General features: G+C 39.3%; 2 protein-coding genes across 6 annotated transcripts in view; one reads left to right on the top strand and one right to left on the bottom strand.

The window, feature by feature from the left end:
• Positions 1 to 1,325, top strand: part of ITGB5 (integrin subunit beta 5) — a 77,616-nt gene extending 76,291 nt beyond the window's left edge. For both annotated transcript variants that reach the window (XM_026665446.2, XM_087950202.1), the window contains one exon: positions 737 to 1,325. In XM_026665446.2, coding sequence (XP_026521231.1) covers positions 737 to 832 — 96 coding nt within the window. In that variant the 3' untranslated portion in view covers positions 833 to 1,325. The remainder of the gene's footprint in view (positions 1 to 736) is intronic.
• Positions 1,326 to 3,605: 2,280 nt separating this feature from the next.
• On the bottom strand, positions 3,606 to 15,765 carry UMPS (uridine monophosphate synthetase). 4 transcript variants are annotated; one of them, XM_087950204.1, is made up of 6 exons: positions 15,547 to 15,756; positions 13,370 to 13,523; positions 12,233 to 12,901; positions 11,133 to 11,308; positions 10,124 to 10,238; positions 3,606 to 3,863 (listed from the first exon to the last, which is right to left on the bottom strand). In XM_087950204.1, exons 1-6 carry the CDS (start codon positions 15,679 to 15,681, stop codon positions 3,811 to 3,813), a joined length of 1,302 nt encoding a protein of 433 aa, XP_087806330.1. In that variant the 5' UTR covers positions 15,682 to 15,756; the 3' UTR covers positions 3,606 to 3,810. The 4 variants fall into 4 exon arrangements, with proteins under 4 accessions (XP_087806330.1, XP_087806331.1, XP_087806329.1 ...); XM_087950205.1 differs by lacking the exon at positions 3,606 to 3,863 and adding an exon at positions 8,065 to 8,917 and having other exon boundaries at positions 13,370 to 13,498; positions 15,547 to 15,765; XM_087950203.1 differs by lacking the exon at positions 3,606 to 3,863 and adding an exon at positions 8,065 to 8,377.
• Between the last annotated feature and the right edge of the window lie 1,465 nt (positions 15,766 to 17,230).

Below are 17,230 nucleotides of genomic sequence, written 5' to 3' on the forward strand. Positions count from 1 at the left end.
ATGAGTGCACATATATGACATTTCCACCAGAATTGTTACTAAAATGAAGCACCTCTGAACGTGCATGGCATGACTAAATTGTTAGATAACATTGTCATGGTTCCATTCCCTGCTTTGAATGAGAAACTATATTATTCCATCTTTCATAACTTGTTTTTATGTGGAACTAAGTTGAGCTTGATAAAGAAAACTCAATTTCTTTCTTATTAGATATTTAACCATGATGTCTTTCATTGTAAGACAATGCTCTTTTACTGATTGGTGAGATTGTTTATATGTGTCCATGTAAGGCAAAAAGCAAGATCCTTCTATAATCTCTCAAATATTATAGTACTTCAATTAACCCCTTATGTAGCAATAAAACTAGGAATTTTTTCCAGTGCAAAGTAGACAAAAGGGAAAGGCTAACAGAATAGCCTATCTTTAATCATATTTACTGCTGTGAGTGGTACGATGGCCTAGAGGTGAAGATGCTCACCTCCCGCTCGGAAGGTCCAATCCTAGGCAGAGGGAGATGTTTCTCTATCGGTGCAAAGAGAAAATATATGCTATGAACTCCACATAGGCGTCAGGAAGGGCCTCTGGCCAGCAAATGCTCAGCTTCATTCAGCCGCCCTGACTCCACCCCGAATAAAGTGATCAAAGGGTCATAAAAAGACAAATAAATCATGTTTATTGGTGCACATGTATAATTTATATGTTTCATAATGTTCCTTTCCTTTCCTTTCCTTTTAAGGCTACAAATCCTCTTTACCGCAAGCCCATTTCCTCACATAGTTTAGACTTCACATTCAACAAGCTCAACAGGTCCTATAATGGTACCATTGACTGATGGGACTACTCAGGTCTGGATGAAAAACAAGAATTGAATGCTTGAGAACTGCTTGGCTTCTTTCTTCCGTACTTGCCAAAGGGAAAGAGGGAGCCCTTGGCAGCTGCACAAACCCTGAAAATGCCACAAATAGCAGGAGTAAGCTTCTAGTTGCATGCTAAGGACGAATGGCCTGCGGCCAACATGCTCTTCAGACTCCTAACTCAAAGCCATTCGGATGTACTTGGAACTAGGCCTCGCTGATTTCAGACTCTTCTGATGTGGACGCTTGGGAAGCCCCTTCAGACTGAACCATAGACTGTTTAACAGTTTCATCGAAATTCTGAGAGCGAAGATGTGCAGCTCCCAGTTCAAAGGGATGCTGTGTTATTGACAATTTCTGGGGGTGGGAAATCTAGCAATGGAGATTTTGGTGGCAAAAACTTTTTTATGTGTTATGCAGTCTTTAGAGTAATTTTTATAATAAAAAAAATAAAACAATTGCATATACAAATATGCGGTGTCATTTAGACATTTATTTCCCACCTGAGCACATGTACTGTGGAATGTCAGATGTGCTATCTACAAAATCCACGGACAATTAGGACTTTAAATGATTGTATTAAACACCTGAATTTAAATTATTAAATTTAAATTATTGCTATGAAATAACTCTAAGCATCCAGCAGGGTAAAAAAGCAACAATCAATCAAATAAGAGATAGCAACAGCAATAGCACCTAGACTTATATACCGCTTTACAGTGCTTTACAGCCTTCTCTACACAGTTTACAGAGTCAGCATATTGTCCCCAACCATCTGGGTCCTCATTTTACCGACCTCAGAGGTATGGAAGGCTGAGTCAACCTTGAGCCGGCGAGGAATGAACCCTTGGCAGTCGGCAGAATTAGCCTGCAATACTGCATTCTAACCACTGTGCCACCATGGCTCTTGAATACATGCAAAAGATGAATGAAAAATAAGCTGCTCGTTTGCCTAGAATATTATTTTGAGCCAGAATAAAATAATGTAGCCGCCCCAGACTTGAAAATAAAGTTAAAAAAATGTAAACTTGTCATAAAAAAATGCTTACATGGAAGTAACCTTTGATATGATTAGTGCATTCCAAATAAACATGCATACATTTAGTGTCGTCTTTGAAGCTTAGTTGCAATTAATAGAAATGGCAAGTTGTTTCTGTAATTAGTCGTAATGAACTTATTTCTTGCAGTGGCCCAGCTGGGATTTCTCAAAACTACTGTTGCATATTAGGGCCAGTTCAGAAGCAGCAGAAATAAAACAAATGGCTTGAAGATATGAATTATCTCGGCATGATCCATAAGTAACATAATGGCAATTGTCAGGTTCTGTTTTACTTCAAAATGAAATAGCATTACAGAGAAGACTGCCTCTGATTATTATTATTATTATTTTGGTCCTTTATTTTTCTTCCCAACCTGGTAAGACAAATCAGAATCTGTCCTGGGACTTATTGAGGTATGCTGTAATCCTTTCATTACAATCCTAAATCCATTTCAAGTGATATGAATGCCATTTTGAGCTTCTGGAGGAAATTTAACAAATAAATATGGGAATCAGCAATAAAAATTAGGGTGCTGTAGTTTGGAGCCAATCCTCATTTGGATCCAGGCTGCAAAATCTGGATAATCTTACACAGTAGCTAAGAAGTAAGAGTCCTTATTTTTCTTTGTTACCATTTATTCATTATCCGGATCTTTGCAGCCCAGATTTAGTAGTCCTGCCTATCAGTGATTTTAGAAAGTAACCAGACATGACTTTTCAAAGTCTGGTTCCCCATTAGGATTCAAGGAAAATTTTCTTCTTAATTTCTAAACCTTGAATTAATTGCTTTGTCTTCAGTAGGGCTGAGGATAAAGTAAGTTTTGTGAAATTGTACTTTTGAAAAATAAAGTTCACAGAGGTGCTTAGTTTTGTTCAATTTGATGCAAGTTTTTAGACTTTCAAGACATTTTTTTCAAACCCCAGAGGAGATGTACAGTTCAGTGGTGGGATTCAAATTTTTTTTACTACCGGTTCTGTGGGCGTGGCTTGGTGGGCGTGGCAGGGGAAGGATACTGTAAAATCTCCAGTCAGAGGTGGTATTTGCTGGTTCTCCGAACTACTCAAAATTTCTCCAGTTCTCCAAAATTTCTCCATCTACTCAACAGTTCTCCAGAACTGGTCAGAACCTGCTGTATATCACCTCTGGTACAGTTCATGTGTACTGTAATGTTTTTCATATCCTACCAAAATGCTGTTGAATCTTTGGCCAGAAATTTTTACAGACTTCAGGGAAAATGTTTCCGTGTCGAAAATCTGCCTCCCTAAACCAGCAGTCACGTTAAGCTTAATTTGCTGGAGATTTGCAGATTTTTTTCCTGCTTGCAGATTGATGCAGAGGAAGGAACTAGTTCAATTTTGGCAAATTCCAAAAGTATCAGAGGTTAGCTGAACTAAGAGAAAGGACTTTCCAGTAGATCCGAAATCCAGACAAAACATAATGGAGTAAACGTAACCTACTCCAAAGATCATAAGTAGCATGTTTAATTTAATACATTGTAGCTTAAGAGGACACAACCTGTGATGCTGTGTCTGGTGGCCTTCAGTGCTTTCGGTTGTGGCTTTCCAGCTCTCTGCAAAAGTTGCTACTAAATTGTAATCATTGTTGACGGAATCCGTGACAGAAGGAATACTTTTATAGGCAGAAAAATCAGTGCGTGAACTATAATCAACATTTTTACTATTTATTTTTGATTGATTTCATGCATAATGTGTATCGTCTATTAATTGCTGGCCTCGCCACAGAGGAAACCAGCATTACTATAAGACTCCAGTCAAACAGACTGACAGCAGTGATCTAAACCAAACGAGATGTCCAAACATTTACAAAGGCAGCATTCAGCTATCACAGCCCAGATGAGATATCACAGCAATCTATTCTGATAATTCTGGAAACAGACACAGTGAGCAGACTAAGCTTCACTCTGCAAACACATGCTTGATGATTAGTTGCCTGATTTTTGCAGTAGGTCCTGAAAAAAAAAGCTAGCTTGCAAATTTGAGCCATTAGGTCAAGTATAAAGACCTTTCTGTGTACATTAACTCTTAATCCTTATTCGTTAATCTTTCTATCATCTGTCCAGCAGGATGTCTGGATTTAGCTTACTCCCATCCCATCCACTACAAACGTCAGACACACATTGGGAAATAGAATAGCTTCTTTTGATTTTGGAGGAAAGGAGAAATAGAATGACACAAGCATTCTAAAGACACTGAAACTCCAAAACTCTTGCATTAAACAGCAAAAGAGACTAGATGGAACCATTAGGAACACTATAGAACAGGGGTGTCAAACTCGCATCATCACGTGGTGTATCGTGACTTTTTTTTCCCCGTCGCCAAACCAGGCATGGGCGTGGCCAGCGTGTGATGCATCTGGGCCACGTGCTGTGAATTTGACAGCCCTGCTATAGAACAATGGCTTCAAGGCCAACCTGGCACAAGTTTTTAATCCCTACAAGAAAAATATATAGAAGTCCACTGCTTGAGTGGGGGTGGGGTATGGAGTGGACTAGAAGACCACCAAGATCCCTTCCAACTCTGTTATAAAAAAGAAGCTACCCATTACTGTTACTAATGTAAGGAAGGAGTTTCAAAGACTACCACTGTGATGGTTCTGAAAGTGGCTGAGAGATGCAGAGAACAAGCTGGGAGAACATTCACATTTCTATCCAGTACAGGTCCTCCATTAAGATGAGCACAGCGGCCTGTATTTTTTTTTACGAAGTCTGAAGCACCATTTGGTGGGAGCGACGTGATTCAAAAATTATGATATCTACATATTTTTCATCCAAAAAGTCTCAATGAATCATGTCCCATTGGAACGTTACACTTCTGGGAGCAATATACTGTATGTTGATTATAACAGGCATGATATTCCCCTCTGAAAAAAAAATCGGGGCCGGCCAAAAGAGACCCCCCCACCGCGCGCCAAGAAATCGCTGCCCAGCTCCCTTTTCCTGCCGCTCAGCGGCCTCCGCTCGCACCGCCCGCCCGCCCGGGCTCCGCTCGCACCGCCCGCCCGCCCGGGCTCCGCTCAGGTATCCGGCTGGGGCTGTCAGGAGTTGCTACCGCCGGCGCGGCTCCGCGCGGCTCCAGTCCCGCGTTGCCTCGGGAAGGGAAAGGCAAAACCAGGAGCCGCTGCTGCCGTTGCAAAGCGCCGCCGCGGCTCTTCCTTTTTGCCTTTCCCTTCCTGAGGCAACGCGGGACTGGAGCCACGCAGAGCCGCGCCAGCGGTAGCAACTCCTGACTCGGGGCCTCCGAGGGGAGGGGAAGGAGGAGAAGAAGGGGGGGAAAGGGGCGGGCGATTCCCAAAAAAATCGGAATTCCGATTTTAATCGGAAGAATATCATGTCTGTTATAAACAGTAGGAAATGCAAGAGAATGGTATTTTCCCAGAAGCCAAAGCAGCCCAATGTTGTGGATGGAAATAGCATACAACCATTTTGTTTAGTGATCATTTGAAATTACGTTACTGAAAAGAGACCCATGACTGGTGGTTTTCACACAACACTTGCAGCATCCCCATGGTCATGTGATCAAAATTCAGATGCTTGGCCACTGACTCATATTTATGATGGTTGCCGTGCAGGGGTCGCGCCACTGGCTGGACCCTTTCCCACCCCGCCCACTCATTCCTTATCCAGCATGCGCGCCATCCAATTTGTCTGTGTTGGGTAAGTTGCTATTTTTCCTCCCCCACCACCACCATCAGCTGTTCTGCTGTGCCGGGAGATTTAGATTGGCTAGAAAGCAGGAAATCGTTGGATTTCTTGCTTTCTAGCTAATCTAAAAGCAGGGCTGAACCTTCCTTAGGACTGAAGCTTCTATTTTTCAGTGCAGACTCAGGTAGCAGATTGCAGAATGGTAGATCTGAGAGAATCTGTGATTCTGTGAGCAACTCAATCTGCCTGTCTGCTTTGCCCAATTTTGGGTAAAAGTTGCTCTTTTTTTATATAAAAAAAATCAATATTTACATACATGGTGTGTTGTGAGTTAATTTTGTGAGTTTGCTTGCAGGCAAATTTTATGTGACAAGACTCAGGCAGCAGATTGTGGAATGGTAGATCTCTGAGTAAATCTGTGATTCTGTGAGCAACTCAATCTGCCTGCCTGCTTTGCCTGATATTGGGTAAAATATGCTTTTTTTATTAAAAAATTCAATATTTACATAAATATTTACACACAAGCCACACCCATCACGTGACCAAGCCATGCCCACCCAGCAAGCCATGCCCACCCAGTCACATGACCATAAAGCCACACCCCACAAATTAGGCCACACCCACAGAACTAGTTGTTAAGAAATTTGAATCCCACCCGTTGCCATGTCCTCGGGATCCCCCTTTTGTGACCTTCTGACAAGCAAAGTCAAGCAAAATTAATATAACCACATTATTATTAACAACTAGAGTGATTCACTTAACAACTGTGGCAAGGTCATAAAATGGGACAAAACTCAACAATTGTTTTGCTCAGCCATCGAAATTTTAGGCTCCATTTGGGCCATAAGTCAAGGATCACCTATATTATGGAATGACATTTCATGCTGCCATCCTGGAAAGCTGTGAATACCTCAAAGAAACACTGCCTAAATCCTTGATATTTTTTTTGAACCAGTGGAGGGAGTTTGTATCTGCAGCTCTTAAAACGTTTTGACGCCAAAACCCTGAGCCAGACTTAATATTTGACCTAGCACAGGTCAAAAGAAATCCCTTAGAGATCACATCACCTAATTTTCTCAAGCCACACTCTTTCTAAAAACGTCAATACAGCTGTTGGTCTTGAGAGAAAGAGGCCTAGGGCTGAATATTGAGCTTGAAAGTTAAATGTTATATGGGGTAAAATAATTTTACTAGATTACCCCAAAATCACCTTCCTCCTGTTGGCTATGATCAGGGTCGAAAGGATTATCAAAGACTTGAGATAACAGAACTTTGAACTAAAATTGGCTTGATATGGAGCCCTGCAGTGCTCATTAGTAGGAATTTGTGGACACCTGAGAATTACTTGAACACATTAATTTCTGAGTTTTGGGAAATATTTTTTCAAAATTGGCATGTCTTAACTCTCAGCCCTTTTAAGTAATAGATCTAATAATATCCCTGTATCCGAGCGTATAAACCTGTATGATTTTGGAGAGGTTGTTACTTTTCAGCACCCAGGAATCCTGGTATTTTTGGTATTACAATTACAGCATATTACAATTTTTAGAGACAGTCAGATTTTATTTAACACCTATCTTCCAGCAATTCTTGGAGAGAAGACATGCACACTAAACTTGTTAAGATATCAAGATACAAGGAGGAAAGGCAAATATTTGCTGGTTGCAATAAAAACACAGCAACAGTTGACTTTATTGAACTAAACTCAATAAAGTTCTAGTTTTATTTTATTCTTTACTACCAGACACTTTTTTGGGCAGATTGTGACACATCCATCTTGTTTTTCTGCTCTATTATTTTGAATAATTGCCTGCACATTAAATAAATAAATTTGTAATAATGTAGTATCTCAGTAAGATTTAAAATAGAAGTCTAAGGTGGTAGAAACTTCTGAACAGAAAATGACACGCACTTATGAAAGAAATACTATTTTATTCACATACTTTGCAATTTATGTGAGTTTAAAATACAGTTAAATCAGAATCATAACATTATAGAAGGTCTTTTATAGATCAGAATCAACTTTCTTCTCATTTGAAATATATAAGGACTTTTACAGAAGAATTTGATGACTCAACTGAGTAAGGGAAAAAACAACAAATCTGTAACTGGTTAAGACAAGTTATTGAGAATTCTGGACCATTTCAGAACAAGAAACATCACCTCTGTATTAATATCTCATTTATGCTGCAAATCTTTCATAAGACATATAACATTCATAAATGTTTTTAAAAATCCAGCCATTATTATTTTTATAAAGAACTCAAGATGGTAAATATACCTAATGCTCTCCAATAAACCATGAATTCCTTATAGAAGTGAATAGATACTGCTCAAGTACAAGGGAAACCATACAGAAAGGGGGAAAATCTTCCAAAGAATCTTTTATCTCCTTATTGTGTAAGATAATAAAATGCCAATATAGGTTTAATGTAAGTATAAAGTAATGCAAGAGGTGGAAAAAAAATAATAAACTCTATTTCTTACGGTGGTGCTAATAAAAAATGTTTTATGTAAGACAATATACATATTATTCTACTATTCCCATACAAAACCACACAAAATGTATTTTATTCATACATTCACATTTAAAATTAATATTGTGAAAGATGTGCATACATCTCACATTCCAGATAATTATCAATAGGAAAAATACATTTTCTGTATGTAACATGAGGCATTAAGTTATCTCTACATCAGCAAAGCATTTGCTAAAACATTAAGAATGTCTTAATGATACTAAACAGGCAGATCTCTCGCCAGCACAATATTTTCAAGTATATTCCAGATGTGACTGAAATACCCACCCTCTCGGGAGACTCCTATTATAATACAGAAAAGAACAGATAAGTGCATATGCTATATAAAAAAATCTATCTTGTTTTCTGATTTCTCTCCATTTTTATATTACTGATGTTTTCAAACCCAATGGTGGTGTTTTAAAGACTTGTGAATGGTTTTCTATTTTATTCTAAACAATTCCAAAATTACCTCAACAAACAAACAGACTGCTTGATTTCAGTGTCAAGAAGTGCCCTAGCTGTTATTTGTGTGACAGCTTCCAAATCCCTCAGTGGCAAATTTATTTTAACATACAAAAACATTTGGTGGACCAAACACACTCCTCTTCTTAATTATGCCAGCTTCTTAGAATGGCCTGTTTAGTGGAAGCCAACTTGGTTAATTTTGGGTACAAACACCAATCCTCTGCAAGTAACTTTCCCAGGCTATTTTCCTGTATGCCTCTGCTTCAGCCTGACGGTCTGATGCAGATAAGATGCCCCGCCCTACAATGATGATGTCTGAATGTCGTTTTCTGATAACCTCCTGTGGACTTAGGTACTTCTGCCCAAGGCTATCACCTGCAAGGAACAGCATATGTGTTTTTAGTGTTTTCAGCCGTTTTCATTTTTTATAAAATTTAAAAATTATAGAAAATGCCAGAAAAATAATAATCCCTTATAGAAGTGAATAGATACTGCTCAAGTACAAGGGAAACCATACAGAAAGGGGGAAAATCTTCCAAAGAATCTTTTATCTCCTTATTGTGTAAGATAATAAAATGCCAATATAGGTTTAATGTAAGTATAAAGTAATGCAAGAGGTGGAAAAAAAATAATAACCTCTATTTCTTACGGTGGTGCTAATAAAAAATGTTTTTTACAATCTGTGGCAAATGGTTCATCACTAGGGGAAAAAAATCCAACAATTAGAAAATGAATGAAAAAAATAGCTGCAAATATCAAACATCCTTACACAACTCTTTTATGTATCCACATTTATAATAAAATCAGTTCTGGGTTATGTTGAAAAAAGCACAGAGAACACCACAAATATTCTGATATTACAAAACAAAATTAGGATTTTTTTAAAAATCCAGCCATTATTATTTTTATAAAGAACTCAAGATGGTAAATATACCTAATGCTCTCCAATAAACCATTTGAAAATTTTCCTTTTCAAGTTGACAAAAGGAACAGTTTCACAGCATTCTCCTATTGTAAGTTCCTGTTGTATTTTTTTTAAATGATGATGTTTTGAAATTAATAGGCAAAATAAAATAAGACTTCCTAAGTACCCCTTTAAAGCAGAATAGTGGCAACAGATTATAGCCATCTGAAAAACTTATCGCTGCCCCAGTTCATGCCACTTGGTTCTTAAAAAAGCATAGCCAATAGATGGGTATCCAATCTCTGCATGAACACATCTGGTAAGGGGCTGTTTATTACCTTCCATTGTAATGGGGGTCATTATCAGACTATTCTTACCATCAACTTTAAAGAAAAAAAGTTATTCCAGCAGAAGTAGAAATATCCATCACAAAAAAGCCTTTTAATATTTTCTTTTAATCAAAAAAGGAACATTTACATCAGAGATGTGTGCCTCTTATGAAAGCCATGTCACAGTTGGTTGGTTCCTCAATTAGGTTTTACTGTAGATGCTAAACTTGTCCACATTTGCAACCAAGCCAATTCTTATTCCAGCCAAGGTTACACATTGTAAAATACTTTGTCCTGTTAAAAATGCCATATTTATTATAAATAAGCCACCGCAATTACAATGCTCACCTCCAGCTTGCATCTGGACTCCTGGAGTTAAGTGAAGGAATTCAGGTTTTTCAGTAATTCTGGACCCAGAAATAAATCCCAGAACAAAATCGGAGTGTTCTTCAGCCATTTTGACCTAGAGAACATGCATACATAAGATATGTCACACAACCAGGTAAATTTGCTTTTAACATACTGTAAAACGGAAGGAGAAAAAAAAACCACAACTAAACAGTTGATGCTATTAAAAAAGCCAAAACACACATTAAAAAAAATCACAGCAATATTGTTATTGACAATACTGACATGAGTCAACAGATGCACATCTCCCTATTTGCAAAAAAAAAAAATATTACAGGTGGTCCTTGACTTGACAAGTAGTTGTTAAATGGGTTTTGCCCCATTTTACAATCTTTCTTACCAGTTATTAAATGAATCCCTGCAGTAGTTAAGTTAGTAACACAGTTGTTAAGTGAATCTGGCTTCCCCACTGACTTTGCTTGTCAGAGGATCACAAAAGGGGATCACATGATCCCAAGACACTGCAACCGTCATCAATATGAATCAGTTGCCAAACACCCAAATTTTGATCACGTGGTCCTGGGGATGCTGCAACAGCCGTAAGCGTGAAAAATGTTCACGGGTCACTTTTTTCAGTGCCAGAATAATTTTGAACGGTCACTAAACAGATCGTTGTAAGTTGAGGACTACCTGTATTTATCTCGTAAAAGAATATCTCAATCACAACATTGCACTGGCTCTTATATAACCCTTCTTTCTTTGTGTCGGAATCCTTTCACAATCCCCTTCCATTCTTGCCTACAAACTCCTAAACTTCTAAGAATTATTCTAGTTTTCACTGCCCTTCTCTGGCAAGGATTTCTCTAATGTACTGAAGTGAATCTACATTTCCATTCTAAGCAGCTTTTTCACACTGCCGGAAAATGAGGGGAGGAAAAAAGACAGACGCTTTTAAGTATTTGAGTTGCTTTGGTCTTTCAACTCTATTCAAATGAAAGTTCGAACTTACGACGGCTTTCGTATAGTCCCCAGTGGCCAGGGACTCGCTGGAGCTCATCTCACCAATCAAGAGACACCCGCGTTGTAAAGGATACCCTACTTCTTTCAGCCCCTTAATAACTCCTGGGCCAGGAACTGCATGAGCATTAACCATATCTGACCACGATGCTATTTTGAAAACACCGCCTGAAAGAAAGAATAGGCAAGTTAACAATTATGAGAATAGGTGTGACTGAAAAAGTTATTCAATCTGACCAAAACCCCTCTTTCACCTTTTTTTATTTTTATGGAAATGTTGCCAAGGATTGGGATCAAAAATCCATGTTCCAAAACAGTCCAATCTACAATAGCCAACCACACAAGGGGTGGTGGTGGCTCTCTTCTGCTTCATCATGCTATTCCACCCTCTGCCATAGGAAAATGGCAGCTGTGTTCAAGCTAGGGAATCATCTCAGGGACTCGGACAGAGTCTAGTTGGAAACAGCCTGCCTGTCTGGCTACCTGAATCAAAATAGCCCTGAAAGACAATCCCATGGGCTGGAGGGGATAGATCTTTCTTCAGTCTAAAGCCAATAGATCCTACCACTTAGGTGTCAGATAACTGTATCAAGAGCAGAATGGTCAGCCAAGAATGGCAGAAACCCGACCGTATATGATTAAGAGGGGAAACCTAATTTAAAAATAAAGCAGCTAAACCACTGTAGTCTATTATGGGCTATAGACCAGAATGCAATGCTATGATGAACTGGCACGCACACACACACACACACACAAAGATTACTGAGATGTGTTTATGCTAGCACCAATGGGGAAAGGCTCAGTTGGATAAATATATTTCAATGTCCAAGCATTCCTTTGTCACAAAATCACTTTCCATGAGATGGGCGTGGAATAGTAAAAATAAAGAAATAAAAAATAACATACGTGCTCAGCACTGAATTTGGATGATATTCGGAATAAAATTTATCTTAAAAGAAGTTCAGGCGGTTTGAAAATGAAAAGAAAATTTGTGCTCAATCAAATGCATAGCAATTCTTTGAAATTCAAAATGCCCCAACAAGTGGAATAGCTCTGCAGAGGTTACAGTGTAGTCGGGGAAATCAAATTTACCTTTGTACTGATGTTTCACTGTATTTCCAATGTCTGCAAATTTTCGGTCTTCAAAAATCAAGAATTCGTGCCGAGCAGCAAGCACACTCAGCTCTTTCACTACTTCCTGAGTAAAATCATCCAGAATATCAATGTGAGTTTTCAAAATGCAGATGGATGGTCCCAGAGTGTCAGCCAGCTGGAGCAATTCTTTGGAACTGTTCACGTCAGCAGAAAGGCACAAGTTAGACTGTTTTTTCTCCATGAGCCTGAGAAGTCGAGCAGCCAAAGGATGAGTGCCTGGCAGCTCAGCCCGAGAAGCGTAACTTATTTCTTTGCATACCCTTTTCACAGGAGCGGTACCATTTTGCTCAGATGGTTTAAAAATATTGTCTTGAATGAATTTTTCCACTTTTGCCACCGTTTCAGAAGTAATTTTTTCCTGCTGTTCCAGGATTTTGAGAATTTGAGACAAGCCGCACACGGAGTGCAGCCTAATTCCATGTTTTTCCAACATGGCTTTTCCTCCTTGTTCTCTGTCCAACAGCACAATGGCATCAGTAACCTTCAGTCCTTCTTTCCAAAGGACCTCTGCTGTCTCCAAGACACTTGAACCGCTAGTTACTACGTCCTCGATGATCAAGCAAGTCTCTCCTGAATTAATTGTGCCCTCCACAAGGCGTTTGGTTCCTTTAACAGGAATAGAAAGGATCAAACATTACTATGAAGCCTTAAAATACCGTTGTCATTAATAAATATATATGTGCAATACATCATTCAAAAAATCATTTCAGTGCAACACATTTGCATGTATATTTACTAATTGTGCACACAAAATTTACCTCAAAACTCTTTTCTACCAAAAGAGAATAAACTGATAGCAATTGACTGTCAGTCACATCTTGCTGATTTACTAATGATACTCCTGATTCTCAACCTGTGGTCTGCAGACCCCCTGGGAGGGGGGGTGCATGATGTCATCACATGGGGTTTGTGAAGGCTTGAATCAGAAAATCATGCTGCCTTATCTTGAGTTAAGTCTTGGGGGTTCATGCCCACAAAAGGTATTTAACGGGGGTCCATGGTGAACAAAAGGTTGAAAACCACTGACTTATATCATCAAAATGTAAAATTTAAATTAAATTTTATTCTTTTTACCATGATCTTTGGCTTCCTTTCTCCGTATAAGCATTGGTATCTTGTTGGTTGAGCAGATTATTGTAGCCAAGGGCAAAGCTGTGTACGGAACTCCACAGACAGAATCATACTTGAGTGCGGCATCCTTTGCTGAACAGAAAAGGAGATCTGCTACCTGAGAGAATGGTTTTAAAATATATTTTATTAGCACACAATATATCTATCTACCAGTGAGTGAAAGTTTAAAAAGGAGTTTTCAAAATCCTCCTAGGGCAACATAAAAAGTTTGGTCTCAGCTTCCAGATAGAACAGTTGAAAGAATAATCACTTATTCATCAGCTTAAACAACTGGATAATTAAGACTGCATTACATTAGTTGTTTCTTTACATCATTTGAAGCACAAAGGAGACCAAAGAAGCAATTGTTCCTTTATCAAATATTCAATAAATAATCATCTGAAATGTCTTTGATTTATATGGGCAAAAATTATTCACCTCACTTATACAATTTCCCTTGTCCCCAATCCTTAATTTGTGTTCCCACTTATTCTTCAGATTTTAATTTCTGAAGTAAAGCTTCCTGGCGTTTGACAATCATCTCCAAAGCACCCAACTTCATAATAGTATCAAGCGTAACTTGATACTAAGCATTTTCTACAGACTTCCAAGACCAGACCAGACCGCCAAGAAAAAGCAAGCATTTTGACTTCTAGCAATCAATTAAGTGGGTTTGCACACTACCCTCACACACATTATCAGCGTATGTTACCACTTTGTCTGGGAAAATGAGATGCCTGCTTTTCTTAAAAAATCAGCTATACTTCAGCTTACTTCCTCAAGGATCAGGTGGCTATATTGCTAAGAAATTATTTGGTACTTTTGACTTTAGCCGATACATAAATTGTGACCTTTCCTGGACTAGAATAGTCTGGTCAGAGTGATGCATATTTTAGTAACACGTCTGTGTTGTTTTAACCTATTATCCTGTGAAGATGGATTTGAACCTTTATATATTGGTATATATTGCTATTGCTTAAAAAAAAAAGCAGCATGAAAAATCAGATACAGTTATACCTACTCTACAGGGTCTGTCCAGGCTATCTCCTCAAATCCAAATTTTGCTGAAAAACTCCTACAAAGTCTACAGATACTAGCCTTTGTGATTCTTAGAGAAGAATGTCTTCATAATCTTGGCTATGAGCAATGTTTACAATCAAGAAACAAAATGAGAGACTTCTCAGAGCAAAAGATTCTGCCTAAGCCTAACTGATCTAAAAATCCTACCCACTTCTGTATCACTGCCCAGGAAACAACATGAGTATGTCCATTTTGGGCCTCCTACATTAACTTTAGCTGAAATAATGTTTAATTACGGCTACTATGATTTGGATTGCAAATACGGGTAGTCCCCGAGATACGACAATTGAGGCCAAAAATTTATGTTGCTAAGTGAAACATTTGCTAAGTGGGCTTGTTCTCATTTTACGACTTTTCTTGCCACATTTGGTAAGTGAAATCACTGCAGTTGTTAAATTAGTAAGACTGTTGTTAAGTGGATCTGGTGTCCCCCATTGGCTTTGTTTGCCCAAAGGTCACAAAAAGTGACACTAGGACACTGCAACTGTCGTAAATGTGAATCAGTTGTCAAGCGTCAGAACGTAAATCATCAGAACACAGGGGAATGCTACAACGGTCATTAAATGTTTTTTAAAAATGGCCCTAAGTCCCTTTTTCAGTGAGCTGCTGTAAATCGAGGGCTACCTGTAATCCCACAATCTCCCACGACAGTAAAGAGCTAAAGATTCTACCTCTCTTTGCTCAGCCAAGGATCAGCCCTAATTTTGCAACCTCGTGCTAGTAGGCTGAGTTTCATTATTTTTTTCAATGGGATTTTTCAAGGCTTTTTGATCAGTGCCTTTGAAGTACCATTTGCTGGTAGAAAGCCGGGATCACACAACCTCCTGACCTGGGACATATACACGTGAACCGCTCTCACCTCCAGCAAAGGAAGCAAGGCAGCACAAAAAACCCGCGCCTTCTTCAGCATCAGCACCCGGAATTCCCGCGACCGACTATTGGCTGGCTGGATTCCAAAGGCCACGCCTTCTTTTCATTTCATCTAACTTAGCCCCGCCCACTCACCATAACCGCTTTTACCGTTCACGCCGGGTTGAACTTCGCGGGGTTTGGACGGATACCTTATTTAGCAGCGCCGGATGCGACACGATGACGCGGAGGTCGATGTAGACCGGGGAGACCAGGCCGCTCTTCAAGACGAATTCCCCGAAGCGCAGAGCCTGAACTCCGTACAGCTCAGACGCCAGCGACTCCATGGCGCTTTTCGCTTTCCTCGTACCGCGCGCGGGCGAGAAGGGCGGGGGGGGGTGGTGGCCGGCGCGTGCGCCGCGGACCTTGTCGCCGAACAATGACGAATATTTAGCAGTCGATTTTTTGAAGCGTGGCTTGGAACCCGGAAGCGGCAAGTGACGTCGCACCAGGGCAGAAAATGGCGTTTGCGCCCTCTGCCGGCGTGGAGGAGCAAATAATGGGCGTGGCTGGAGAGTTTTCGCATTGCTGAGTAGGGGCTTAGTAAAAGGGGAAAATCTAAAGTGTTGGTCTAGGTTTAAATTCACAAATCATAGTTTTACCCGAGACACGCCAAGATAGAACTTGGTGGCATTTGGAAGATGGGCAGCATGGGGCATTAAGGGAAAATGTATGGAGACCTCGGTTCAATTTTCCCTTTGATGGTTGTGATCAGTTCTCGATATGGTTTTATCTCAAACTTCGTGAGCATGAAAATCATGCGTGACTCGTGTATTCTGCCTTTTGGTGTTCTGTAGTTTGGCTATTTTAGAGCCAAGACTCCTAACATGATGACCTCTGAATGTCAATTTATTTACAGTAAATGTAGACTGCGTTCAACTGCAACAGAAATAGCAATTATTATTATCATTGAAAATAACAGGGCCAACATGAGCAGCCACAACCAATTGAGCTTGAGGCTCTTCTAATTCCAAACCGGAATTGATAAACAGCAAAATAGGAGGGAACCAAATTTGGAAAAGTCGGTTTATATCCTAAGCGCACACGTGAATGGGAAATGCATATGATTTAGTTCAAGGAAAATTGGTTCTACGCCAGTATTTCTGAACCTTGGCATTTTTAAAAGATGCATGGACTTCAACTTCCAGAATTCCCCAGCCAACATGGTCTGGGGAATTCTGGGAATTGAAGTCGATGCATCTTAAAAATACCACGATTCAGAAACACTGCTCTAGGGCTTGAAAATCTATGCTTCAAAAACATTGCTGTCAGTGCATCTTTCCTTCTGAGATTGTATTGCAAATCTGATTTTGCACAAGATATTTTGAGCATATGTTTTTAGTGAGAAGGAACTGTTACATAATCTTAAAACATTTCCACTTAAGATAGCCACACCTTATAACACTAACTTTTCTCCAAGTTTAATTATAACTGATAAACTATGTACATAAGTCTTAAGTTTAAAGTTTCAATATACAGTGAGTAGATTAATGTACTAAAGATACAGGACTCTGTTTTATCATATTTTATTTACTATGATAAAACAATTTTAAAAGATACAGGAGTCGAAATAAATGGGGGGGGGGAATGTGTGTGATGAGGGCTTTTTTAATCTAATCCCTGATTACCTAGTGTTTGTGAAGTCAGGATCATGCTCTCTTGCACTGTTAATGCACTGTATAGCTGGGTACAAGTACACCTGATATAGAAGAAAGTTGACAAGTCTTTGCTCTTTATTCAATTCAGACATATATAAGGGTCCTGCCTAGCGTAGTAGATCCCTGCTTCTATGGATCTGGTGCTTATTGCCTGTTCTTACACTATGATTAATGCAGG

This window comes from Notechis scutatus, chromosome 1 (assembly GCF_049901735.1).
Source record: "Notechis scutatus isolate UNSWTSFEM ecotype Mainland chromosome 1, rNotScu1.2, whole genome shotgun sequence".
In the NCBI taxonomy this organism is placed as follows: Eukaryota; Metazoa; Chordata; class Lepidosauria; order Squamata; family Elapidae; genus Notechis; species Notechis scutatus.

Bases quoted from the DNA above. Each gene is read 5' to 3' on its own strand.
- UMPS (XM_026665448.2), bottom strand. From the start codon at position 15,681: ATGGAGTCGCTGGCGTCTGAGCTGTACGGAGTTCAGGCTCTGCGCTTC. The intron at 11,309-12,232 runs GTAAATTTGATT...TCTTTCTTTCAG, and splicing joins AGTGAAACATCAGTACAAAG to GCGGTGTTTTCAAAATAGCA. The intron at 10,239-11,132 runs GTAAGTTCGAAC...CATGTTCTCTAG, and splicing joins GGGACTATACGAAAGCCGTC to GTCAAAATGGCTGAAGAACA.